Source organism: Bos indicus, chromosome 25, assembly GCF_029378745.1.
Source record: "Bos indicus isolate NIAB-ARS_2022 breed Sahiwal x Tharparkar chromosome 25, NIAB-ARS_B.indTharparkar_mat_pri_1.0, whole genome shotgun sequence".
Lineage (NCBI taxonomy): Eukaryota > Metazoa > Chordata > Mammalia > Artiodactyla > Bovidae > Bos > Bos indicus.
In genome coordinates this window covers 4821665-4846507 of record NC_091784.1, presented here as the reverse complement: position 1 = coordinate 4846507, position 24843 = coordinate 4821665, and the positions used below count along the sequence as shown (strand labels likewise).

The 24843-nt window shown below is 62.0% G+C and overlaps 1 protein-coding gene across 8 annotated transcripts in view; it reads right to left on the bottom strand.

Moving 5' to 3' along the window:
- Positions 1-1281: 1281 nt before the first annotated feature.
- Positions 1282-24843, bottom strand: part of MGRN1 (mahogunin ring finger 1) — a 36660-nt gene continuing 13098 nt past the window's right edge. The window contains exons 2-19 of one of the 8 annotated variants that reach the window (XM_070779592.1): positions 24714-24832; positions 23278-23366; positions 22493-22639; positions 21370-21487; positions 17323-17389; positions 16864-16913; positions 15254-15301; positions 13907-13975; positions 13176-13335; positions 11373-11482; positions 9795-9824; positions 9251-9316; positions 7627-7865; positions 7035-7134; positions 6844-6889; positions 5501-5599; positions 4044-4088; positions 1282-2784 (exon numbers count right to left, since the gene is read on the bottom strand). In XM_070779592.1, the coding sequence (XP_070635693.1) occupies positions 4048-4088; positions 5501-5599; positions 6844-6889; positions 7035-7134; positions 7627-7865; positions 9251-9316; positions 9795-9824; positions 11373-11482; positions 13176-13335; positions 13907-13975; positions 15254-15301; positions 16864-16913; positions 17323-17389; positions 21370-21487; positions 22493-22639; positions 23278-23366; positions 24714-24832 (1598 nt within the window). In that variant the 3' untranslated portion in view covers positions 1282-2784; positions 4044-4047. The other 7 variants (XM_070779593.1, XM_070779589.1, XM_019987598.2 and 4 more) reach the window with 7 other exon arrangements.

Here is a 24843-nt window from a genome sequence, read left to right as displayed (position 1 = left end):
GGGACCCAACAGGGAGGCTTCGAGGCCTGGCGCACTGCAGTCCATGGGGCCGCACAGAGCAGACGTGACTTAGCGACTGAACAGCAACAGAGAGGCTCTCCCCCACCGAGGCCCTCTGCCAGGGTCAGGGCCTGGCTGGGGCTGCTTACCGGGTTCGAAGGGAGAGCTCATCAAGGGGAGGGGCCAATTCAGAGAGGACGCTGCCTCCAGGCTGCACACATGTTAACAAAGGAGGCGGGTTCATCCAGGGTCAGTGTGCAGGGGCATCAGTGCAGCCCACGCAGGAACCCATGTTACACTGAGCATCCTCCCACACTGCGATCACACCTGACCAGGCACAGCCGAGGGTGGCAGCCTTGCCTGGAGCAGGGACAGGCTGCCGGACTCAGAGGGCCCAGGGGAGCCACTCGGAACCGTGTGCAGAGGAGCCAGGGCCCACCTGACAGGTGGTTCTGGTGGTGGGTATGCCATGGCCCAGCCTTCCCCTACTGGGAGGCTTGCTAGTCAGGGGAGCCAAGGCCAGGCAGGGGGTTCCGGTTGGGTGCCAGCATCCTGGCAGCCAAACCTGCCCCTCTTAATTTGCTCCCCACAGGACGGCTGGAGAAACCTGCTCCCTTGCCAAGAAGCCTCTGATCGCTCCTAGACTGAAACTGCACCCCACACCCCCAACTCTGATGCTTTGGCCACTCAAAGCAGACACGCCAGGCCCACTTTCCAGGCCTGTGTCCCTGCTGGGCCATCCGCCGGGGGGCAGCCTTCAGGGCTCAGCTGGAACGTCTCCTCGGTGAAGCCCTCCCCAATCACGGTTAGACCCGCTCCGTCTCATGACCTGCCAACTCGCTTCCTAACGGTCCCCAGACCTGGGAAAGACTTGGATGACTTGTGTGGCGTCTCGCTGACAGAAGGCAGGCTCCTGGGGGGCCTTGCCCGTTTCGCCCTCTGCTGGCACAGCAGGCACTTGGTTCACAGTAGCGGAATGAACTGGCGATGGGTATGGTGATGTCATTGACACACCTGGGGGCCTGGGGCTTCACCAGCCTCTCAGGAGGCAGGGCCGAGGTCCGAGGGTCCCTCCCCTCTTTGTTCCAGGCCCACAGTCAGCACGGTGACGGCTGGAAGAGGAACAGCAGCTGTCTTCACAGCCTCCTGGAAGCTGGAGGTTGCTGGCATCTTAGACACAAGGGAACCGGGGCTGCAGCCATGAGCAGGCTCCCACACCACCCGGCCTCCCAGGAGGGAACCCGAGCCTGGCAGAGCTGGGTATGGAGGGAGTGGACAGGATACTGCTGCGTGGTTTTATTACTATAAATATACAGTAAAAACGAACAAAAACTAGCCAATCAGAGTACGTCAAATGATAGCACATGTGAGTCCAAGACAGGCCAGTCTGCACCCTGTCCTGCAGAATCACTGACACCAACACAGATGGTGAGATGTTGGGGTGCTGACCGCGAGAGGAGTGAGCAGCGGGACACGGCCTCCCCGCCTGTGTGTGCAGGTGTGCGTGTGTGTGCATCGCCACGTGTGCACCCAGAAGCACATGGTGGCTGAGAGGGGAGGGCACGCAGGGAGCCAAGGGGCTGGGGCAGGCTGCCCTGGCCGTGGCCTCTGCTCACAGGCTTGACCGGAGAGAAATGGCGTCCACCCTGAGTGCCCCGGGGCGGGGCTGCCAGCTGCCCCGGGACCGTGCTCCCTGGGGCAGCTCCGCAGGGAGCCGGGCCCTCTCTCGCTGGCCGAGGGCTAGCTCCTGGGTGCTGAGACCCACCCGCCAGGCTCAAGACCCTGCACGGGCTGCTGGTCCAGGGCACCAAGGCCAAGCGCCCCCTCGGCCTTTCTGCTGCCCAGAAAATGTATCTTTAAAAGATGAGGTCACCTCAGATGGGACCCACAACCCCCAGGCAGGTGCCACCACAGGAACCCCAAAATGAAGGAATCAAGGAGGGATGATAAGTCACGTCTACATGGCAAAGAGGGCAGAGGGGCCCAGAGGCCCATCACACCCCCCGGGGACAGCAGTGTCACCGGCAAGTGGAACCCCGCCTGGAGGGTCTGGTAAGGTGGGCGAGGCTGCCTCTGAGAAGGTGCCAGGCTCAGAGAAGGGCCCGGACAGAACCACTGCCAGTGGCCGGGCCTGCGGGAGGAATGGCTGCCCAGCCGGCCGAGCTGAGGGAGGTGCCCCCCAAGGCCAGTGGGGAGGGGGAGGCCACGCACACAGTGGGGGACAGGCACTGCTTCCTTCATTGGCTGAGACTCGGACCCCGCTTCCTGCCCTCCCAGAGTCCTGCATCGTTTCCTGTCGAGGCTGCACTTGGTCCACCACTGAATTCTCCGCTTTGTTGCGTTCACTGGTGCCAACGGGCCCCACGGGCCTGGGGGCTGTGGAGGCCCATCCAGGCTTCTCGTGGGCAACCAGCCTCCCGGGGCGTGTGGGGGGCGCCCCAGAGCTCGGTGCCCCGGGCAGAAAGCTGCCGTCCTTCATCGTGTACCATCAGCAAACACGTTGACCGTAGAAAAGGGGAGTGGGCGGAGGCAACGGCCAGCTGTCCTCGCGGATGGAGGGTCACACGGCCCCTTGGAGCCGGAGACCACACCGCTGTGCAGACTGGAGGGTCCAGGGTCGCGCTGGGATCTTGGCGGAGGTGGGGGCTCCGTGCTGCCAGCTGGGCCAGGCTCAGAGCGGGGTCAGCTCAGCAGCCCTGGGGTCGGGGCTGGGGCCGCCAAGTGGAGGCCGGGGGTGCCCAGCGATGTGGAGGCTGCGGGGAGTCTCCATGGAGGTGGACCATCCTGCGGGGCCAGAGAGCGAGGGTCAGCGGGCGGCCCGCGGGCTCTGGGCTCCCACAGCCGCCTAGCATGTCCGCAGCGGGGCACATGGCGGGCCCGGCGACCCCGGCCAGCCGAGGGGTGCCCGCCACTGTCCCCTACCCACGCCCGCACTGAGCTTTCTGCTTCTGCCGGGCCACTGTCCCGTCACCACTGGGTTCAGCTGGAACTCGGCACCCCCGGCAGAGGGGCACACGCAGCGGGGCCCGGGACACCCCGGGAGGCACCCCCAGGGTGCTATGAACTACCCCTGTGTTCAGGCCACCCCGGGGCACCGGTGCCCTGGGGCGCCACACCATGTAGGCCCCAGGCAGCTTCAGGGGCAAACCCAGGTGCCCCTGGGGCCAGCAACAACCCTGGGGGGCCCAGCGAGGGGCCTGTCTTCTTAGGAGCTGAGGCTGCACTTGGGAAGCCAGCTCTGCCGTGCAGCCCAGAAGACAAGCACGGTCCTCCACAGCTGGGTCTGAGCCGTTTCCCACTTCCGGAAGTTTTACCCAAGTGGCAACACTATCTTCCAAGGGCGAGGCTGGGGCCAACGTCATAAAAGTGCCAGGTGCCATTTCAGTTGAAGCTAAGCGTTGTCACAAAAAGCGACCAAGGAAGACAGGAGAGGTCTGTGGGAGGAACGCTGCTGGTGGCAGACCCCGCGGTCGGGCAGCACGGCTGACCGGGACGGGGGCCAAGTCCTCCAAGGCCGACAGCCGGGGGCGGGACCCCACCACATTCATCTAGAAACCCTGGGCCCTCGAAGGCGCCAGGTTCCTTCTCTCCAGACTTCCCAGCAGGCTGAGGGTGCCTGGAGGAGGGGCAGGGGTCCCCCAGTGCGTCCCCCTCTTTGGGGGTGCTCTCGGAATGGCTTTCAGTAAGATGTCCGTTTGGGCTGTCCGGGGACCACTCAGAGACTGACCCCACAGCATGCTGGTGTTCCAGGAGGTTCCAGAGGTGGGGGACAGGCTAGCTGTCAGCCAACAGTGGGGTCCTGGCTGGCGCTGAGTCACTGATTCTGGGACCCTTGAGGCTACAAGAGCCTGACTGGGCCGCCCGGTCCAGAGGGAAAGTCCTTCGGTTCCAAAGGCTGGTTGGACCCCTCCCGAAGGACCACCTCTCTGGAGCACCCCTGCTGTGGCCTTCGGAAGCCTCTGGATTCAGAATCCAGGGCCCCTGAGAAGACTTCCCCATATGGGGAAACAGCCCCCCGCCCCGTGTGCGAAGGCGTCACGTACCGGCTTACTCCTCTAAACCAGCGGAGCAGGAGCCGGGCCCCAGGGCTGCCAGAGGAGGAGAGAGATGGAAGCTCAGTTAGCAGGGCACTCAGAGGGGCCGCACGCTCCAGGCAGAGGCGCCGGCAGAGGCGCCGGCGGCTGACTGAGGTGCAGGTGCGGGGGCAGGTGTGATAGGAACAAACGCCACACACACACACAGGCTGACGCATGAGAGGTGCCCAGCGCCTTCCCCGAGAGCGTGCCCGGGCCTGGCGCTAAGGCAGAGGACGCCAGGCCGGGGAAGGACGCGGGCAGGCGGCAGGGACGAGGGGCTGGGTGTGGTGGGGCCCAGCAAGGGCCTCCAGCCCGCGGGGCTTCTGGGGCACCGGGCATCACGGGTCTCTCCGTTTTACGGATTTGCCCGCCCCCCCTTTATCCCATCTGGCAGGTTACACTAAGATCCACTAAATCACGCTCCCTCCACCCAGAGGACACCATGCAATTGCTGAAAAGAAGGCACCCCTAACGTGTGGGGGCTCGCATTCTTAAAGCCACACAGTGCGCGGGAGATGCTCAGGGTCTCTGCTGAAGGAGGAAGCCTGGGGGACAGAGGCCGTGGCGTGGGGGTGGGCGGTCACAGAGGCGATGGGTCCCTGAGGGCCCCGGCCCGCCCCCAGGAGCAGGCAACCAAGCTGGGGTGAAGCGGGTGCAAGACAGCCCAGCGTGGCCCCCGCTCCACTCTGGCATTGAGAACCAAGCCCACCCCGCTGTCCAAACAAGCACCAGGGCCAGCCAATGGCCTCTGCCACTCTCCCCACCCCGCAGCTGGCCAAGATCCATAGGAGGACTGAGACACGCTGGGGGTCCCGACCGCCAGAGGTCCCGGGCCCACTGATGGGCCGGGCCAGCCCTGCAGATGCCTGGACGCTCTGTGGGCCGCTCAAGGGGTGAGAAGTGGGGGTGGTGGCCCTGCACTGGCTAAGTGTGCTCGGGGTGCCCCCCAGTGGCACCCAGGGGCCAGGGCAAGAGGCCATCGGCAGGATCAGGATTCGCTCAAGGCTCCAGGAAGTGGAGCCTTTCCTGACCCCTCCATCCCACTCTACCCGACCAGGTTTTCATCCTCAGGAAACACCAGGTCCTCTGGAGTCCCGAGTTGCTCTAACAGAGCTTTGCCTGTGGGTTCCTCTGGGGGGGCCTGTGTGCGCCGGTGAGCCACCTGCTGCCCTGCTTCCTCACACCAGCACCCCGACCTCCAAGCCCCCCGTTTGCACAGGCTCCGCTGCTCAGCCAGAAGCCCAGGGACAAGAGACCCTTCCGCACTGAAGCCCGTCTCAGCCCCCCAGGGCCCGGCCACAGCTCAAGGTGGTGTGGCTCCCGGGGCAGGCGGGGGCCCTTCCCCGCCACCAGGAAGGAACCAGGCTCTGAAGCCAACAAGGCTGCTCGTCTCGACTCCAGAACCTCAGGTGTGCCGCCCTTACCTGGCAGGTAGACGTCGGCAGGTGCGCCAGGCTGGCTGCGACCACAGGGCTCGGGGCTGCCATCCTGCAGGACATTCTCGATGGATGGCACGCGGCTCCCTGCAGGGGATGGAGGCAGGTGGGGGGCCTGCGGGCAGGAGGTGGTCCAGCCGTCCCCCCGAGCCCAGACCCTACCCCAACTCCCCCGTTCTCCTGGGACCGAGGCAGACGGTCTATCATATTTTCTTCCTTTTTCCTTTTCTCCTGCCCCCCACACCCCTCCCAGCATGGGGCTCTGTTTTGTTTTTATTAGAAAGACATCCCATGCCCATATTGAAAAGAACGTCTGCTATCTTCCAGAACGGGCAGGTGGGCACACAGCTCCAGGCCCACAGCAGGGCGTTCACGTGGGGAGTGGATCCTCCTCTTCACGTGTCAGACCTCAGCTGGGACCTGCCCTGCACTTCTGGGGCCCTCAGAGTGGCCTGCATCCCGAAACAGGGACCTGGAGGCCCCCGGTCCTGGCGCAGTGTGCAGGCAGGAAGGAGCTGCCGCCACCGGAGGGTGAAGCCGAGGCCTGAGGGGCAGAGGGGCCTGCCTGCACGGTGAGCAGGGAGCGACAGCACTGGACTCCCGGGGGAACACCCCTTCCTGGCACCACTCCCAGGGGCCTGCAGGCCGTGGTCACCCCGTGACTCTCGAGGCCAGGGGCCACGCAGCTGGGAGGGCTCATGACACCAGAGACGGCAGGGTGCTCTGGGGATCTTGACCACACCTGGGCCTCCCCCGACACCAAGCCTGGTGAGCCTCTGTCTCCCTGTCTGATGCGGGGAGGAACCACCGGGATGGCAGAGGGATGGCGTCTCCACGTCGCATCACCTCCCTTGAGGCCCCACCGTGCCTTGGTGGGTCACCGCCCTACCCAGAGCCAGTGCCTGGCAGCGGTAGCTGGGACTGGACCCCAGGGGCCACCGAGTGCTAACGAAACCCTCTGCTCAGGAAGGGCGCCAGGACCCCCGCATGGGGGACACACAGGGGAGGGGCTGGCTGAGCTGTGCACACCCTCTGGCTGTTGGCCACACCAGGCCCGAGTCCCAGAGGCCCCGGTGCGACCCCGCCACGGTGGGACAGGCAGAGCCCCAGGCCAAGAGCATGGGGCACCAACCACAGCAGAACCGTCCAGGGGGGAAGAGAACAAACGGCTGTTGCCACTAAAGGACAGGCAAGGAGGGAAACCGGGCGGCCGAGGGCCGTCCTCCGGGAGACGTGCAGGAACCGCGGTGTGTGGTCGGCCAGCACAGCTCAGAGAACCCTCAGAGGAGCAGGGGCGGAGCACAGCAGGGCTCAGGCCCGGGAGCACTCACCTTGCTTCAGCGACGAAGTCTCATCCACTGTCTCCGTCATGAAGCTCTAAGACACAAGAGACGTGCTTGGACCCTGGTGCTGACATCTGGGCCCTGGACACGGGGGCCCCCACGGCCTTCACCCACGAGCAGTGGGGGCTGGGAGGCCAAAAGGCAGGAGGCGGGGACAGATGGACAGGGAGGGGCCTCACCTCGGGGGAGCTGCTCAGCGCCAGCCCCGCCCCACCCGGCGCGGGCAGAGCCTCTGAGTCATCCTCCTCGTGGATGGGGGACGACGGGGACCGGAGGGTGCTGGGGACAGAGCAGGCAGAGGACAGGTGGGTGAGCTCCACCAAGCCAGCCCCAGGGGCCCCAAAACCCGGGGAAGGGCCAGCACAGGTGCACCAGGCCAAGGAGTGTGTGCAGGAGGCCCCCAGGGCCCTTACAGAAGGGAAGGGGGCCACAGTGGCAAAGCCTGGGGGGAGCGCAGGCGGCGAGAGGACAAGCCCGGGGCCTCCCCATCTGTGGAGCCACTCTAACACGCAGAAGGCGGCGAGGCCGTGGGAGTTCTACAGAACCTGTGCCTCTTTTCTACTGTTCTAGAAAACCCGTGAGCGTCTGAGAAAAACTGAGCCCAGCAAGGCTGGTCACCAGCACCTCCAAGGGCGGCCTGGAGGACCCATGACTGACCCGTGGCCAGATCCCAGGCACGTGGCCCCCGGCTCGTGGGGGGCAGGCGGGGTGGGGGAGGTGCACCTGGCAGGGCCGCACGCCGCCGCAGGGGGCTGCCGGCGCCGGGCTCACCTGTCGGGGGACTTGTTCCGGGGCTTGCCCTTCTGCAGGCTGCTTTCCACCATCCGATCGATCCCGGCAAGTGGACAGCTGGCCTGCGACAGGCCATCTGAGACGCCCGAGTATGTGATCTCCTCATAGAGGGGAGCCGTGGGGACGGCTGGGGGGACGGCCGGGGGCACCGCCCGAAGGCCGTTGAGTGCCTCAAGCAAGGAGATGGGCTCGTAGCCGGGCGGGATGCTGTCGGCGCTCTGCGGAGGGAGGGGCGTGAGGGGCCAGCCGGCCAGGCGCCCGCCCACTGCCCATGGCGCCCCCGAGACGGTCTGCTCCCCAGAGCCTGCTCTCTGACCGTCCCCTGTCCACTCCACCTTCCAGGGTCTCATCCCCCGCCCTCGGGGGGCACCCCTGCCCAGGGAGGCCTCGGCCATCAGCCGCGACCCTGGACATCCAAGTGTCCGTGTGGCACCCAGGATGGAGGCAGAGAAGGCGTCCACAAGGCCGCCCACCCCGGCCTCAGCCAGCCCCTGCCTGGCTTTCTGCTCCTGCCCGGTGGGCGCAGAGAGTGGGGGGCGCGGTTAGTAAGAGGAAGGGCCGGAGCAGGAGGGCAGCAAAGCCATGGGAGAAGCCGCTGGGAGCACGCGGTCCAGGCCAAGAGGACCCGCCCGACACAGGGGTCGGGCCTGGAGACCCTCTGGGGCTGCGCAAGCACTGCTGGGCCGACACAGGCTCCCGGGGTCTAATGGGCCCAGGACTGGTAGCCCACGCTGGGAGGATCCAACCAACGGGCTAAGTTCAGGGCTAAAGGCGAAGGGAGCGGGAGGCCAGGCACCAAGGGAGTTAGCTGGGTCGCCAGGGCCGTGGGTGGGACGGCCACCTGCCATCAGCTTGTGAGCGAGGTGAAGGGCAGCGTGCTCTCCTCGGAAGCCCTGCCTGCCCCGCTGGCCTGCAGGAGGTGACAGGGTGACCCTGGGGGCCGGGCGGGCAGAGGAGCCAGCTGGGGCTTCCTGTCCTCAGCGGGTACCTCTGGGCCACCTGGGACCATGGCGCCTGCATCTGCTCCCAGGCCACCTGCAGGTTCATGTTATTACTCTGATCTCCCTCACCCCTCGGAACAGGGGGAAGAAAAGGAAATCTCTGTGTCTAAGCTGACCCTTGGGGACCCTGACTCTCTGCCTTTTACCAAGGGGGGTCCAGGCAGAGGCCCGGCCCGGCAGCTACTCACTAGCTGGCCCCTGCCTGCCCCCACCCCGAGATGCAGGGAAAACGAGAGAAATACGAGTGTCGGCCCGCAGGGCAGGGGTGCAGGGTGAGCAAGCGTGAGGGACGTTCGCAACAAGAGCGGCAGCCTTAATTCCACCTCCGACGTCATTCCACTGCCAGCAAGAAAAAAAAGGGAAACAGGACACTCGGGAGGAAGCAGAGCTGGCGAGAGGGGTGCCGGGGCTTCGTGCCGACAGACCTTGTGTTCTGCTTGTTCCACAAAACTCCCTTCCTGGGCGGGCACGCCGGGACTGGGGAGAGTGGGTCTGACAGGTTAAAGGAACTGGACACACTGGCCTGGGTGAAAGTGCATGCCCGTCACTGCAGTCATCGGGGCACGGGGCAGAGACGAAGCCACGGGGCCAGACACACTTACTGTTTCCCCTTTAGGTTTCTTGCTGGCCAGTGAGGCGGGGTGCGACTTTGATTTTTTAAAGGGACACTGTCAAGATAAAAATCATAGGTTTTACCGCTGCCACCCCCCGTGCGGCGCCGAGCGGGCTGGACGGGGTCTCCCTGGCCTTCTGGCCTCCGGGCAGGCCGGGAGCCAGCACTTTGCAAACTCTACCAGCCTCTGAGCCGCGGGGACCTGGCTGAGCACAGGTTCTACCTCGGGGCCTGGGTAGGCTGGGCCTCTGCGTCCTGTTGGCACTGGAGGAGCCGGTCCCTGTCCCTCGCGGCCACTCCTGGTCTGGGCTACCCCCCACCCCTAGCTGAGCAGCAGGTCCTGGCTGGGGCGGGCATGACAGTGGCCAAGCACGCCCCACGAAGGGGCCCAGCTGGGCACAGAGAAGGGACCTGGAGGCCCCAACACAGCCTGGTCGACTCATTGCCAAGCCTGACTCCTAAAGATGGAGTTAAAGCCCCTGATCGCTCCCATTCGGTGCTGATCTTAAGATTCACCGCAGAAAATGGCTCACGTGGGCTCTGGTGCTTCGTGGAAACCGCTCCTGCAGGGAACGTGGTGGAGAACGAGGGCCACTTACTTGGGATCATAACCTCCAGAGAGGGCGGCGCTGGCCCTCGGGAGCGTGCGACGTTAACCATCCGTGCCCCGGGCTGCCCTGCACTGTGGGAGGCGCCTCAGCCCTCTGGACAAGAGGGACAAACATGGGAGGGTCCCACCTGACCCTCGGACACCAGGGCAGAAACCGGGAGCGGCGGCAGTAAGAACCCACTGCCCGAGCCCCACCCTCCGTGGAGCAGCCAGACTCCTGCCTCGGGGTGGGAACCCCAGCACAGTTCTCTCCACCAGAAACATGGGCAGTACTGGAGAAAGTGCTCACTGCTCTGAAATAAAGTCCACCGGTAAATGACCGAGGGCCTGGTTTCAGAGCTAGAAGCCCTGGTGCCCACAGGCCTCGCAGGATAAACAGTGTGGCTGGCCAGGGAGAAGTGGGGAGATGGGTACCCCCCACAAGGGGCATCCTTGCCCCTCGTCCAGAGGCACACAGCACCTTCAGATACTGAAAGAGAAGCTAGAAAGCTGAGTCTCCAGGAGGATTCTCAGACTTAAACACTGGCCCAGTTCTCAAACACTGGGGCAGAACTCATCACACCTGCTGGCCCAGGGCAGGCACCGTCTGTGGGGATGCCAGGCCGGGCAGTGTTGGCTCATCTCCCTTTTAGAGCATTGGCAGGGCCTCTGAGAATCACGGGATCCAAACAACTGAATCGAGAGCCAAGAAAACAGGCTCACAGGCCGACAACGCTCGAAGCCAGCGGGGACCCGAGAGCCGGGCCTGCCCCACGTCCATCCCGCATCTTCTGCCCCTTTGCCCACCTCGGCGACCCCCAAACCCCTGCCCCGTCTCTCCACATTCCTTCTGCTTCTCCTCCTGCCCTTCTCTCAGGACCACCCTGTCAACCTTCATCCCCATCCGCCTATGTCTGTTTGTGTCTGTCTCCCTCCCCTTCTCTCGAGGTTCCTGAAGCCTGATCTAACTCCCCTCGTCCGCTGCAGCAAGGTCTGACCCACGGTTCCTCGGGAGCAGGTCCAGCGGACGGCTGCAAGTGCCCTCCTGTGTGCCTGGGCAGGGGCTGGGAGGGCAGGGAGCAGGGGAGGACACGCCACTGCCGCCCTTCGGAGGAGAATTCTCTTCCTAAGAGCACACAATGCCCCTGGCTGTCTGGTGTGATGGAACAGAGGTGACCGACACCATGACTCAGGCTCAGCCAAAGATCACCTGCATCTCAGAACCTTGCTATTGGAAGAAGCAATGTCCTCGGGGCAGCCAGCGCTCACGGGGCCAGGGCCGGGGCCAAGCCCCCAACTCAGCCTCACAGCTGCCCCCTGGGACCAGGCAGGTGAGCCAGGGGCCCCGAAAGCTCGCAGGGCACAGCCCTAAGGGCAGAGCCTGGGCAGTCCCCTGCTGACCCACCAGGCCCACTGTCCTCGCTGTCAGAATGTGAGGGCGGGGCCTTACAGTGGACGGGGCTTCTCCCAGGCCCCACCCCTGCCCACTCCAGCTCTGACACAGAAAGGAAGAAGCACTCACAGAATGCTCGTCGTGGTCCATGCTCTGGGCCAAAACGGGGCTGAAGGAGATGGGGGACAGGGCCCCCGGCTTCTTGCGCACCGCCCGGATCTGCAGAAGAGCCCGGAACGCTGCGGGGAAGGGATGGGTTCAGGTCAGGTGGGGGCGGCACCCTGAGACCCTGCTGAGTTTCGCTGACCCTGACGACCACCCACCCCGCAGTGATCCCAGAAGAGGCCCGGGTTAAGGTTAAAGGAGAAAAAAAAAAGAAGGGAAAGAATATAAGTTGATTCCTCCCCGTAGAAAGCCAGAGGCTCCAGGGAAACATGCCACCTTCTTGGAATCGAATATAAGAATGAATTCCTAAGGACCATGATTCTCAGACACGAGGAGTTTCAGTCAGTCCAATACAGCCGATGAAACAGATGACCACCATTCTATTTTAGTTTTCAGGTGGATGAAGAATTTGTTTTGTGAAAAGTACGGTAGTCATGAAATAACACTTGTTATTGAAAACGAAACAAACGATTTAATCACAACAAAAGCCTTCAAAATGCCCTGCCTTGGTCTCCTTTGACTGTATATACAAACTGAACGCCTTTAAGCTGGAATGCAATTCACTAAAAACAGAAGTAAATCCAATCGGGAAACAAAGGAAAATGACATGTTATTGATACTTACTGAATGTAAGTTAGGTTTTTGAATATGCTATTCATAGGGCAAAGAGCACTTAGTTACAAAGACCAATTTGCATTAAAAAAAAAAAAAACCTGGACTTTTTGGGTTTTTTACTAGGCTTCAGGGGACCAGCTTGTAGGATCTCAGTCCCCACCAGGGATTAAACCTGGGTCACAGCAGTGAAAGCCTGGAGCTCTAACCACTAGGCTACCAGGGAACTCCCTGAGCTTTGCTATTTGTAACTCACACTTTCTTTTTCTCTGCCAGGGCTTCCCAAGGCCATGAATATTGATTAACTGCTCTGGAGCATGATTTTAACGTAGCTGTAAACTATCCATCAAGAGAGCTTTCCAGTGAACAGTCACTGACCAAAGAACTAAACACAGCAACAAAAACATGCTTTTATGACCCGAATTTCAAATCTACCGATGCATTGCTTCTGAAAGCAACAATGCACCTGACAGCCCCCTATGACTGGAAAAAAAAAAAAAAAGCCATCCTTTATTTATTCAGAGAGAATGTCCCGCAGTGGCCACATGAGGGCGCCCTCGCTGCCCACACCCAGCACCCACCAGGACCCGGCCAGGACCCCAGAGACACCAGCAGGACCCACCCCCTGAGGACGTTCCTTCTCTGCTGGAGGATGGATGTTTTACTCAGAATTCAGCCTGATATGACAACTTCCTCCAGATGCTCCAGGAAACCAAACTAAACTCCGTGATAGTTTACACTCAGCACACTTTCCACTTTATTGTCGTGTCTTATCAGACGCATTTGAAAAGACCCTGATGCTGGGAAAGATTGACGGCAGAAGAAAGGACGACAGAGGATGAGATGGTTGGATGCCATCACCAACTCGATGGACATGAGTTTGAATAAGCTCCAGGAGTTGGTGATGGAGGCCTGGCGTGCTGCGGTCCATGGGGTCGCAAAGAGTCCGACACGACTGAGCAGCTGAACTGAACTGAACTGCTCCGAGTCTGTCCCACATACTCCTTGAGAAGCTGAGTCGCTGATCGCGTCTGGGCAGCTCCCTGCACACACCGGCCGCCAGTCCCTCCTAGACCGGGTCCGACCTCCCTGGAGGTGCCGGCCATGACCGCAGGGGCCCTGCCCGTGCCCCCCTCCACCACCCGCCCCACTCACGCAGCCGGCAGATGGGGCAGTTGCTGGCCTGGTAGCGCAGCGTGTCTGCACAGGAGTTGCAGAGGCAGAGGTGGCGGCAGGGCAGGATCAGCGTGTCCCGCAGGTCAGACAGGCACACCACGCACTCGTTGCTGTTGTCGCTGTTCTCCTCGTCCGAGGGCTGCGGGGACACGAGGCACCCAGGGTCAGTGGCTCCTGAGGCCAGAGGTCAGGGGCTGTGGGGGCCAAGTTAAGCCCCTGGGGGAAGAGGAAGGTCACCGAGGAGCAGGGTGCCCCCCCATCCACCCCCCAAATCGAGAGGACTCAGGTCTCCTGTTTCCCACAATTAAGGGGGTCTGTGCCCCCACACCCAGGCTCTGTGGGCCACCAGGCTCCCCTCACGGATGTCGCACCGCAAGCTGAGCCACTGCTGTAGGGGGGAAAGGCCAGGGCCACCTGGGCAAGGTCTGGGGGCAGGAGCAGGCCCGGCGTCCCAGGCTGCCCTGACAGCCAGAGCCCAGTGATGGGAAGGAGGCAGCACATTTGCTGGAAAAAGGACAAAACGTCCCACAGACTCTGATGACTCAAGAATGAAGGAAAAGTGATGGAGCCTGGGGTCCTGGGGCCTCCAGGGGAAGGCACGTCAGGGCCCTGGCCAGGATGGGGGAGCCAGGCAGGTCACCACCTCCTAGCAGCCAGCGGAGCGCGGAGGGCACGTGGCCTGGCCCACCTGCGGGGTCGCGAGCACGCACCTTGGTCTCCTGGTTGTTCTTGTTCTCGATGCCATAGATCTCCTGCAGCAAGTAGCTAACCCGGTCCACCTGCAGGGCAGAGCGGCCTCTGGGCACTCGCCCCCACAAGGGCTCCTCTGCAACCCCCGGCCCGACACCCCCTCCCAGAGGCCGGGCTCGGGTCCTGGGGGCAGGCCTGGGCGTCTACTCTGTCCAGCCCCGCCCCCCTCCCCCCTCCCAGCAGGGAGCAGATACTGCTGGAGACGGGCAGGGCGAGGTGCCCACGGGAAGCATGGACACTGGGCTCGCCAGGCCCTGCCCAGCCCAGAGGGCATGGAGCCAAGCTCTACTGGGGCTGGTGACCACACCTTCTGCTCACCTTATCAGGCCCAACCCCACAGGAAAACGACTCCAGACCCTCCTGTCACCCTCCCCGCTCCAAGACGGACCAGAGTCAGGCCTCGAGCTGACTACATTTCAAAGTGCCCTGAGTTGCTGCATTTCCCACCACACAGACAACCAAGACCCTCCTGAGAGCCATGGTGTGCCAGTCAGCTCTCCTGAAACCCGTGCCTGGACCACCACTGGGGTCTCCTGCCCTCCAGCCACCTCCAGGCGTTGGCCCTCCCAGGGTTCTCGCGAGCCCTCTCTTAAAAAACTGACCGCCGCCAGCCCGGGCCGTGGCTGACATGCCTGAGCAGCGGCACACGAGGACAACCTGATCATCACAGCTCTGGAGAAAGACCCCACCGGGGCCACAGTTAAACCAGCCTCTGGGCTCGGCTCAGGGCCCCGGCCTCTAAATCCTCACAGAGCGTACTGCAGCAGGAGACCACCAGGGTAATTCTTCCTGGGGCTGGAACATGGAGTTACTGACTCCAAAGAAAGGCCGTACTGGTCTACAGCTCCCATGGGTTCCAAGAGATTCCATCCTTGCCTTAAATACGGATCAAGTCAATTCAAGTCTTTATTCAACATGGAGGTCATTTCAGCAAGTTGGAAGGATGAAGGAGGAAAACTGCAGTGTTTCTTTCCTAACTTCTTCCTTCCCTCCCTCCCTCCCTCCCTTCTTTCATTCTGTCCATTCACATGTTCAGCTAACATTTACGCAACGCTAAGTTTAAGCTGGACAAGACTCAGGACTACAGTGGTCAACGCAGGTATGTGGTGGGTACGCAGTACACGCAGACACACGCTGTGACTCTGACCCTGACCTTCTGGAGCCCAGGGCCCACTGCAGCCGTGTCACCAGCTAATTCCTCAGCAGCCATGGTGGCCTCGCAGAATAACCCATAGAGATCACAGGGTCACGTGTGTGCACAAGTCTCAAATCAAAACAGCTCCCAGTGTTCCCTCTGACGGACTTACGATTTGCTTCTGCTTTAAAGGCTTCACGGAGAAGCTGCCGTCCACGTGCTGTGGGGGAGAAAGACCCAGACGTCAACCCGGCCGTGCTCAGGCCCACCCTCGGTCAACCCACGTCGCCGGGTGAAAAAAGGACCCCACTGAAGACGCAAGAGTCAGGCCAGGGATCCTCAAATCAACCCTCTGACCTGGCTTCGAAACTACCCAGACAATCTTCTAAACATACTGCCACCTGGGTTCCACCCTGATCTACAAAATCCAGCTCTCCCTGGGTAGTTAGTTCTCCAGGAGGCTCAAGTTCACCACCATCAGCCTCGTCCCGACGACGGTGCCTCCCTAGAGCGAGAAGCAGCACTTGGACAGCAAGAACTAAGACGGGTGGCTCCAGCCCTCAGAAAACCTGGTCTAATCGTGAAGACAGCCCGAGGGCATCACATGCCCGCATCAGCAGGGAAGCCCAATGCTCAGAGCCATTAGGACAGGCGGGCCAGGCGGGGTCTGGGAGCCACACCGCTCCGAGCCACAGTTCATCAATCACAGAACCTGGTCTGAGCTCCTGCTCCCCAAACACTCCTTCTGAGTCCACCGAGACCAGCACCCGGACTTTTCTGTAAGCCTCGCAGGTTCTGAGCCAAGTTTCTAGTATACTGCGCCCCAAAAATAAGGCCGTTTCTCGCGGGGCTCTAAACACAAAGCACAGAACGAAACGTCTGCCAGCGACGGCCCATCGCCGGCCAGAGCACACAGATGGGGAAACAGTCACCGTCCCTTCCGACCAGGCCAGCCTGGGGAGTGTAGCTGGGGGTACCAGAGAGGGAGAGGGCTGCCCCTGCTCCTCACTAGAGGGGCCTCAGGCTGGCTGACCGACCCTCCGGGGGCAACGGGAAAGGCCCGGATCACAGGGAGGAGCCGGGCTCACACAGGAGGCTCTCAGGGCTGGACACACAGCTGAGGGAGCCAGGGTCCCACAGGACGTGCAGGTCTGAGCCCGGTGTCCTCGTCGGGTCCTGCTCCTCAGCCACCTGGGCCACAGGCTGATGCTGAAATCTGCCCGGTGCTGGCCGATGTCCACAGGTGGTGGGGGTCGGCCGTGGCCTCTGCAAACAGGGGCCACGCCCCACGACTTCCAGCACGGCTCAGTGAGCAGGCACCCTGTCCCCACACCGCCAAGCCCTCACTCGCTGTGTGCATGGATACACAGAACTGCCTGGCCCCCAGGAACAACAGAGCCAGCGAGAGGACCATCCTGAGACCCCGAGACTCCCTCGTGCAGAGTTGGCGGTGAAGGTGACTATAATACGTACCCCCACCACACACTGAACACATGAACAGCCAGGGCCTGGACTCGGGTCTGGGTGGGAAGAAAGGGGCAAACACCTAAGCTCAAACACGTGTAACGCCAGTAAGTGAATCCTTCCGTGTAAATGGTATCTTTCTATGTGGGGCACCCCCAACTCAGGGCCCCCAGGAGGGCGTGAGCCTCACATCCAGGGCCGTGCCAGGCAGACAACAGACCCTCGGCCACCCCACCAGCATTCACTGGGCGCCTACTGTGTGCAGGACACGACAGTAAAGAGAGTCAGCGGGGCAGTAAGGAGCAGGATGGGACTTACCTTTTCGAAGGCGGCCAAGAGCACGTGGGCATGGCCGGTCACTTCCACAACTGCCCGGGAGAGAGAAGGGTGGTCAGAGCCGGCCTCTGCCGCCCCAGCCCCAGCCCTGGGCTTCTTCTCTCAAGACGGCGCTTCCCCAGCTCGCAGCCTGCATGTGGAGCCCACCCCACCGGGGACCCCGTGGCCCACGGCAGCGGGAGGTGGCGGTCGGCACTGTCCGGGTGCTGACGGCCTTTGTAGCTCCCCCGCAGGGTGGATGCCAGCGCCACTGGCCTGTCTGCCCTCGGCTCCACCCCGGGGGAGCGGGGTCGGCACTGCCCGCGGGCAACGGGGCGCCTGGAACCCTCAGCCTGCTAAGCCACATGGGCACTGTCTCTGGACCGAACCCCGCCGCCCCCGACGGATGGGATGAGAAGGTCCTCGTGCCTGGAAAGGGTGTTGAGGGGAGATGCCACTCACCATCCCCCTCATCCACCACGGCCTGGATGACCACTGGAAACACGCCCCGGTCCAGGTCAAAGTTCAGCTGAGGAGGGAAGGAGGGAACAGTGGTCAGAGCAAGCTGGAGGAGCGGGTGCCCTGAGTTGGGGTGTTGTGGCAGTGGGGCCAAAGCATGCAGACGCCAGTTCTTCTCTGTGGGAAATGGAGTAAAAGGGCGCACCTGTGCTCTGCACGTAACTTGGGGCCACGGGGCACGTCTATGCCACCTTTTCCAGAACGTCCTCACCTGCCCTCCCAGCCCCGGGACCTCCACACTGCCCACGTGCGGCCCCCCAACCCTGAACGGTCCCGGAAACACAAGCACTCGCGCCGGCCCCCTGCGACGGGCGCCCCCTGACACAGCAGCATTGTCACGGCGCGGCCGCCGCCCAGGGAGGCCCAGCCAGGCCACACCGTCTCCCCCACCTGCTCACGGACGCCGGGCTGCGTGGGCTGGCCTCTGCCTGACCTGCCCGGTGCACCTCCAGGCACCGGGTGCCGTGGCGACCCCGTGTCTAACCTTGGGAAGAACAGCTCCCGCCTGGCCCAGCAGAGACGGACGCAGAGTAGAGGAGCCCGTGTGGCTGTCTGGGCTTGCAGAAGGGACTCCCCTCACCATCCCTCCCCTCCAGCTTAAACACGCCTGCGATCCCCACTGCCCTCCCGCTGCCGACCACGCTCCACCCATGTGTCCACCCGGTGTGGCCCTACGTCTGTGCACCAGTGGGGCATCACACGGAGCCCACGGGGCGTCACACGAAGCCCACGGGGCAGAGGTGCTCAGTGAACACACCTGCCTCAGGGGGGTGCCCGGCGGGTCCCCAGCTGCAGCGGGGCGGGGGGAGCCAGTGCTGGGACGGGGCAGATAGCCTGGCCAGGTTCGGGTCTGGCTCTGCAGTGCGAGCCTCTGGTCCGAGTCCTGACCCAAAGACTGTGAGCTGGGAGGGCAAGCGGGCCACGGCCGGAGGGTGGCACGTCCCCGAGCACCCTGGGACGCAGGCTGGGAACACACATCTCGCCTAGTGTCAGGCGCCAGCTGAGAGCGTGGTCAGCTCAGCAGGGGCACACCTGTCCTGACGACATGGGACCCGGCACGCAGCCATCCAGCTTTTCATGATCGATACCAGTGGGTTCCTGATTTTCTTCAGCCAGACTGAGGTGCTTCTGCCACTTGTGAACAAAGAAGCCCTGACACAAACCCGGCTTTGAAGGCCCCTGCAGCTTCCCTAGTGCTCCTGTAAGCATTCAGTGCCCAGAGTGCAGGGCAGCGCCCAACATGGGACATCTGTCCAACAGATGGACCCTGCAAACCCCGAGGGTGACTACACTGGTTGACCGGGGCTAAGCCAGAGGACTGGGGTGGTGACGACAGGGCACCTCGACCCCGCCGCCCCCGAGACAACAGGACCTGGTTGGGGGGACCCAGGGAGCATGGGTACCCAGGGAGCAAGGACCACCTCCCCTGAGACTCCTGCTCCCCCGAGCTCAGCACGAGCCACAACCCGGAGCCAGAGCCAGGCCTGCAGGGAGAGGACAGAGACACCCGCCCACCCAGAGGGTCTGCGGGATCTTTTCTTAAAATGCTTTTTTGTCGTGCCAAACGGCATGTGGGATCTTAGTTCCCCAACCAGGGATAGAACCCGCACCCGCTGCGGTGGAAGCACGGAGTCTTAACCACTGGACCACCAGGGAAGTCCCGGGAGATGAGGATTTTTAACGCAGGGGGCGAGGCTTTCTTAGGGAAAATGGGGGCCAGGTTAGGAGCTGGAGCAGCAACTAACACCAGAGGGAGTCCTGCTAGACTCTGCTGTCACAGAGGAGCCACCACACAAGGGTCTGCAAGCCCCAGGCCAGACGGACACGGGGAAACGTGGGAAGGCAAGGGGCTAGGGGAGGCGGGGACGTGGCTGTGACTGAAACAAACGGAGGCCCATGAGGGGTTGGTGGGGAAACTTTGAAGAAGCCCCACCAGCCACAAGGAGACCTGTAGGTACCGACTTGGAAGACCACATCGTGGTGCAGGAATAAAACAGAACGACAGGCGTGCGTGGCAGGCGGCCACGTGGGAAATCTCTATACCTTCCTCTTAATTTTGATAACCTAAAATCACTCTAAAAAAGCCTTTAAAAAACAAACTAAAACAAAAATAAATGAAAACACACATCTAAAGACTTGCATGCAAACATTCACGGCAGCATTATTCATGGCAGCCAAAAGGTGGAAGCAAGCCACATATCCATCACCAGCCAGTGAATGGACAAACGAAACACGGTCGCGTCCATCCCGCGGGACGCTATGCGGTCACACAAAGGGACGAAGGACCGATATATGCCACAGTGTGGACACGACGTGGACGAGCCTTGAAGATGTGACGCTGAGTGACAGAAGCCAGACACCAAAGGTCACATCTTGTACAACTGCATTCACGAGAAATGTCCAGGACAGACAAATCCAAAGAGACAGGAAGTGGACGAGTGGATGCTGGGGGCTGGAGGAGGAACGAGGCGGGACTGCTAATGGGCAGAGGGTTTCTCTTGGGGGTGACGATCATGTTCTGGAGCCAATAAGGCAGTGACAGTGGCCACACAAGTCTGTGAAGGCAGTAAATTCCATCCAACTGTACACAAGCTTCCCAGGCGGCGCTAGTCGTAAAGAGCCCGCCTGCCAATGCAGGAGACATAAAGAGATGTGAGTTCGATCCCTAAGTCAGGAAGATCCCCTGGAGGAGGGCATGGCAACCCACTCCAGTGTTCTTGTCTGGAGAATCCCATGCACTGAGAAGCCTGGCGGGCTACAGTCCATGGGGTCGCAAAGAGTCAGACACGACTGAAGCAACTTAGCACACATGAATATTGTTATCATCTTTAAAGATGCAAACCTGGGGGAAAATGGCTTAAAAAAGGGAGGACGGCAGGTCTCTGACTCCACGATGCTCGCGGCCGAGGGGACATCTGGCTGCGTCTGGAGGCACTGAGTGTCACTAGTGCAGCAAGTGACGCTCCTGACACCCGGCGAGTGGGGGCCAGGAATGGTGTCCCCACCAGAACCCAAATGTCAACAGCACCGAGGCTGAGAAACCCCGGCACAAAGGAGAAGCCTGGGCTTGGTGCCAGAGTATCTGTCACGTCCCTAACACCTGCCAACGCCCCCTCCATGCCCACAGCAGGCAAGGACGTCATGCCAGAACGTGACAGCATGGCTCTGTTCCCCATACAGCCTAACTTCTGGAACCTTCTATTTATGGCAGAGCTGAGCCGTTTCCCAGCTACAGTGATGACTGATGAAATTTCCACTTAAAAATACACGTAACAGAAGGAGGCATGGGCATGACTGCGAGTGGGTGCAGGACGTCCCCCCAGGTGATGAGAATGTCCCAGAAATGCCCCACGGTCATGCCCTGTGAACCGTCTGTCACTGATGTAAGCCTATGCTGTGTGTATTTTATCATGGTAAAAAATGCGTGCCAAGAGCCCTGCCTGGCGGTCCAGCGGTTAAGACTCTGCACTTCCAATGGAGGGGACACAGGTTCAATCCCTGGTCAGGAAACCAAGATCCCACATGCTGCACAGTGCGACCAAAGCAAACAAACAAACAAAAACCCACACGTAAGAAAAACTGAGCCTATTTCAGGAACGTGTTAGCGGAGGTAACGATCAGAAAAGAAGAGACGAGGACAGTGTCCCAGGATAGCAGCTCTAGACAGGCTGAGTCCACACCTTGGACCCGCCAGGCCTCACGCTGACAGGCCAGGGACGTGGTTCTCCGACGCCTTGAGAGAGGAAAAGGGGGCGGACCCGAGGAGCACTCAAGGCCGGCTTGGCACGCAGCCTCTCACGGCCGCGACCATCCGGTCCTGCCAACGCCCAGACCGACCGTGCTCCACTGTCCAGGCACCCGGCGGGGTCCAGATCCCGGTCAGCAGCCACAGCTGACGCTTACCGACCACTGAGGAATCTGAGCAACAGGCCACTGCACTGGGCCCCCGCCCAGGGCAGGAACGTGGGGCCCAGCCGGGAGGCTTGTTACCTCGTCGTCCTTCCACTCCGAGAAGTCGATCTTGAAGGAGGGCAGCGAGAACTGCTGGCTCACACCACGCTTGTAGTGGACGGTCTCGGACTGCAGGGCCGGGCTCTTGGGGCTGTACCTAAAGGGGCCGCATGAAAAAGGACGGTGAGACGCGCTGCCTGGCCCCGAGCCCGCACCTGCCGCCTTCCCAGGCTGGGCTGCACCTCTGCAGGCAGCTTTCACGGTCTGTGTGCTTTTCTGAATGAATGGGGGACAAAAAGTGCACAGCGACCCGTCCCCTGCCTCACGCTTGCCCCGAGCCAACTGCTTCTCTGCCCCATCTGCAACCAGGGAAGTCAAGGCATAATCACACCTGTAGGTGCAGGAACTACTTTTTAGTACTCAGGCTGCAGTCCACCTGCACTCTGCTCGCGTGCCTGAAACTGTCCCACAGACATCACGGACACAGATGCCGTGTTCTGAGGACCCTGCGTGGGCTCCACCGCAGTTCTACTCTGACTGATGGGATCAGACCCCCGCTGGTGGACACCGGGCGGTCACCAGCATTTTACTATTTCAACGTCTTGACCATGTATGCGAGCACAACCCCAGATAAACTCCCAGGAAAGGAACAGCCGGGTCAGGCAGCACACTCTCTTCCCATCCTAATAAAACCCTGGCTTCCGCCTCTGCAGGGGTCCCACACACGACCCTCACCTGCCTCCCTCCGCCCCACCCACAGCCGCGGTCCCCAGGGCCTCGCTCCATCTCCAGGACAAAGGACACTCTCGAGGGTCTTGGCGCGTCTTCTTTGACACTGGCCCTGGGGTGGGGGCGGGGGCGGGCAGGTTGCTGTTACATGATCAGGGACTCAAAGGCTGGGCTCTCAGCACTGACCACCCCGCTTCCGACCACATCTGCCCTCTGAGGGGACTCCTCCAGCAGGACGGGGATGGGTCTGCTGGCCCTGCCGGGGGGTTGGCCCTGCTGGAGGCAGCGCCGCTGTGGTCCTGCTCAAGTTGCAGACTTTGGACCCTCAGGGCCAGCAGGACCCTTATTTCAAATAAAACCTCCGCCCCAACAGCTCAAGCACGGGACACAGACAGAGCAGAGCGCCTGGGCCCGGAGCCACGGGGGGACTCACGCAGCAGTCCCGTTCAGGAACTCCTCCACCGCCTGGCAGTAGACAGTGATGGCCACCCGGGCGTCGGCGTCGAAGGTGAACTCCAGGCTGTAGAGGACGCGGGGCTTCTCGCCGTCCTCAGTGGGGCTGTCGGCGCCGTCCTTGTACCTGTGGGGGACGCGGAGGGACAGGGCAGGTGAGCGGCCACGCCTCTGGGGCGTTCCCACCCTGCAGGGGACAGGACTCCTCTCCCTCGGGAGCCCCGGAGGCAGGGGCCTGGCTGTGCCCCACCTTTTGGGGAACGTGGAGGCCATGCTGGGTTTGGACGACGAGGCCCAGCGTTGCAGGGTCCCCTTTCCTTTGCCTCCTGCCCCGGAAAGGGAGGCTGATGCGTTCTCATGGTTTGGGGACGGCCCAGGCACCTCTGGTCTCCCAGGTTGGAGGCGGTTTCTCAGCCCTCCAAGATCTGGGCTGCATCGCCCAGGGCGGTGGGGGTGTCCTGTGAGCTGTGGGGTGCTGAGCAGCAACCCCGATTGCTGCTTGCCAGGGGGCCAGCGGGACTGCCCCCCACCAGCCCCAGTTGTGACAACCAAGACTGTGTCCAGACCTGGCCCACAGCGCCGGGGCACAGTGGCCGGCTAAGACCCTGGGTTACAGGCTGCAGCGCCCCAGGCTGAACCTGGTGGCCCCGCCCCATCCTCAGCTCTGGATTCCAGGCCTGATTCTGCACGCGGGCGGGCAGGCTGGGAGCCACTCTCTCCCAGACATAGGGCACCCCTGGGGCGGGGCGGGGCGCGGAGGCTCACCTCACGAGCCGGAGGGAGTCTTTGCGGATGTTCACCAGGCTCCTCAGCGTCTTCACGGGCTCGTGGGGCGCGGGCGTGACGTAAGGGAACTAGGAAGGAAAGGGAATTGCAGGGGAGTCCAGGGCTCAGCAGAGGACAGAAAACAGGGCTTCATCGAGGCGACGGCCAGCCCTGCCTGGTCACCCCTGGGCCCTCACGCCGACCACAGGACAGCGCCACCCTCATCCGCATCCGAGGAAACCACAGAGGACGCGGCCAGCACAGGGCATGGCTGGAACCAGAACCACCCCGAGGTGTCTGGGTCCCCAGTTCCAGGAAGGACCCTCCGCTGAGTCCCCGGGGCAGAGGTTAGGGCTGGGGCCAGGATAATGGTCAGTACAGATTCTGGCGGGGACATGTGCTCTCTCTCTCTCTCACACACACACACACACACACGTGCTGTAAGACTGGCAGTCTCTGGAAGGCGTGGGAGTGAGGTCAATCTTGGTGACAATACACTGAGTCTTGGGAAATGCTGTCACTGGGAGGCCAGGTAACGGGCACCCAGCATTTCTGCATTAGCGCAGGTGATGCTACGGTGGTCTCGAGATGAAAGTCACACGAGAACGCGTCTGCAGGAGGCCTGTGGGCCAGGCCCACAGGGTCAGAGCCAAGGCTGCAGAGACACAGAGGCAGGTCCTGCCTGCTGTCATGGACGCGGGGGGCGGGGGTGAGCAGCTCAGCAGGGCGTGGAGGCCCGCCAGCTCTGTGAGTGGGGGGCCATCACTCTGGGTCCCGGGCCCTTGCCCCCCATCAGTTAAAAGAATCTGGACTCTGTATCAACCAAAGGAGGCTCCACAGCTAAAACAGCCCACAACTCAGCAGCCTTAGGGGCTGAGTCATGGCTCCTGAGAGAGGGCCCCCGCCTGACCCCTCGCTGGTACTGGGGACCATTATCTCAGGACGCAAACCCCAGGGCAGGTCCCTGCTCAGCAACCCCCCACGGCCCTCATTCTCTCACTTTCTACTCTCCATCTACTGAACACTCCCTTCTTTATCATCTGTCCCCTGCCTCCAGCCCCTGGGAGAGTCCTGGGCACCCGGCAGGTGCCCAAGGGTGGAGAAGGAAGGGACAACAGCGTGAGAAGTCACTTCTCTGGGGACTCGTGGGGGACTTGCAGAAATGGCGCTGGCCATCTTTCTGCATTTCTGTTTGGGTCTTGTCTCTTCCCACTGCTCTACAGAACATGGACCTCCTCTTTTCTCTTTAAAGACAATCACCCGTGGGGCCTGGGATGAGTCTCAGATGAGACTCTGAGTCTCGGTGGCCTCCGGGGGCCCAGGCCTCACGCACACGTCTTGACGGCACCTCTGTCCCGTGGGGGGGAGGCCTGGTGCCCGCTGGCAGCCGGTGACCTCGCCATGCCACCCACGTGCCCAGCCCCCACAAGACCCACCTGGACTGGGCGATTGCCCAGGAAGTTCAGGTCCATGTTCTCTCCAAAGAGGTAACCTTCAGGGTGGGGGGTATCGAATTTCTCACCTCCCATGAAAAAGTGCGATGCGAAGTAGTTTCCTGGTTAAAAA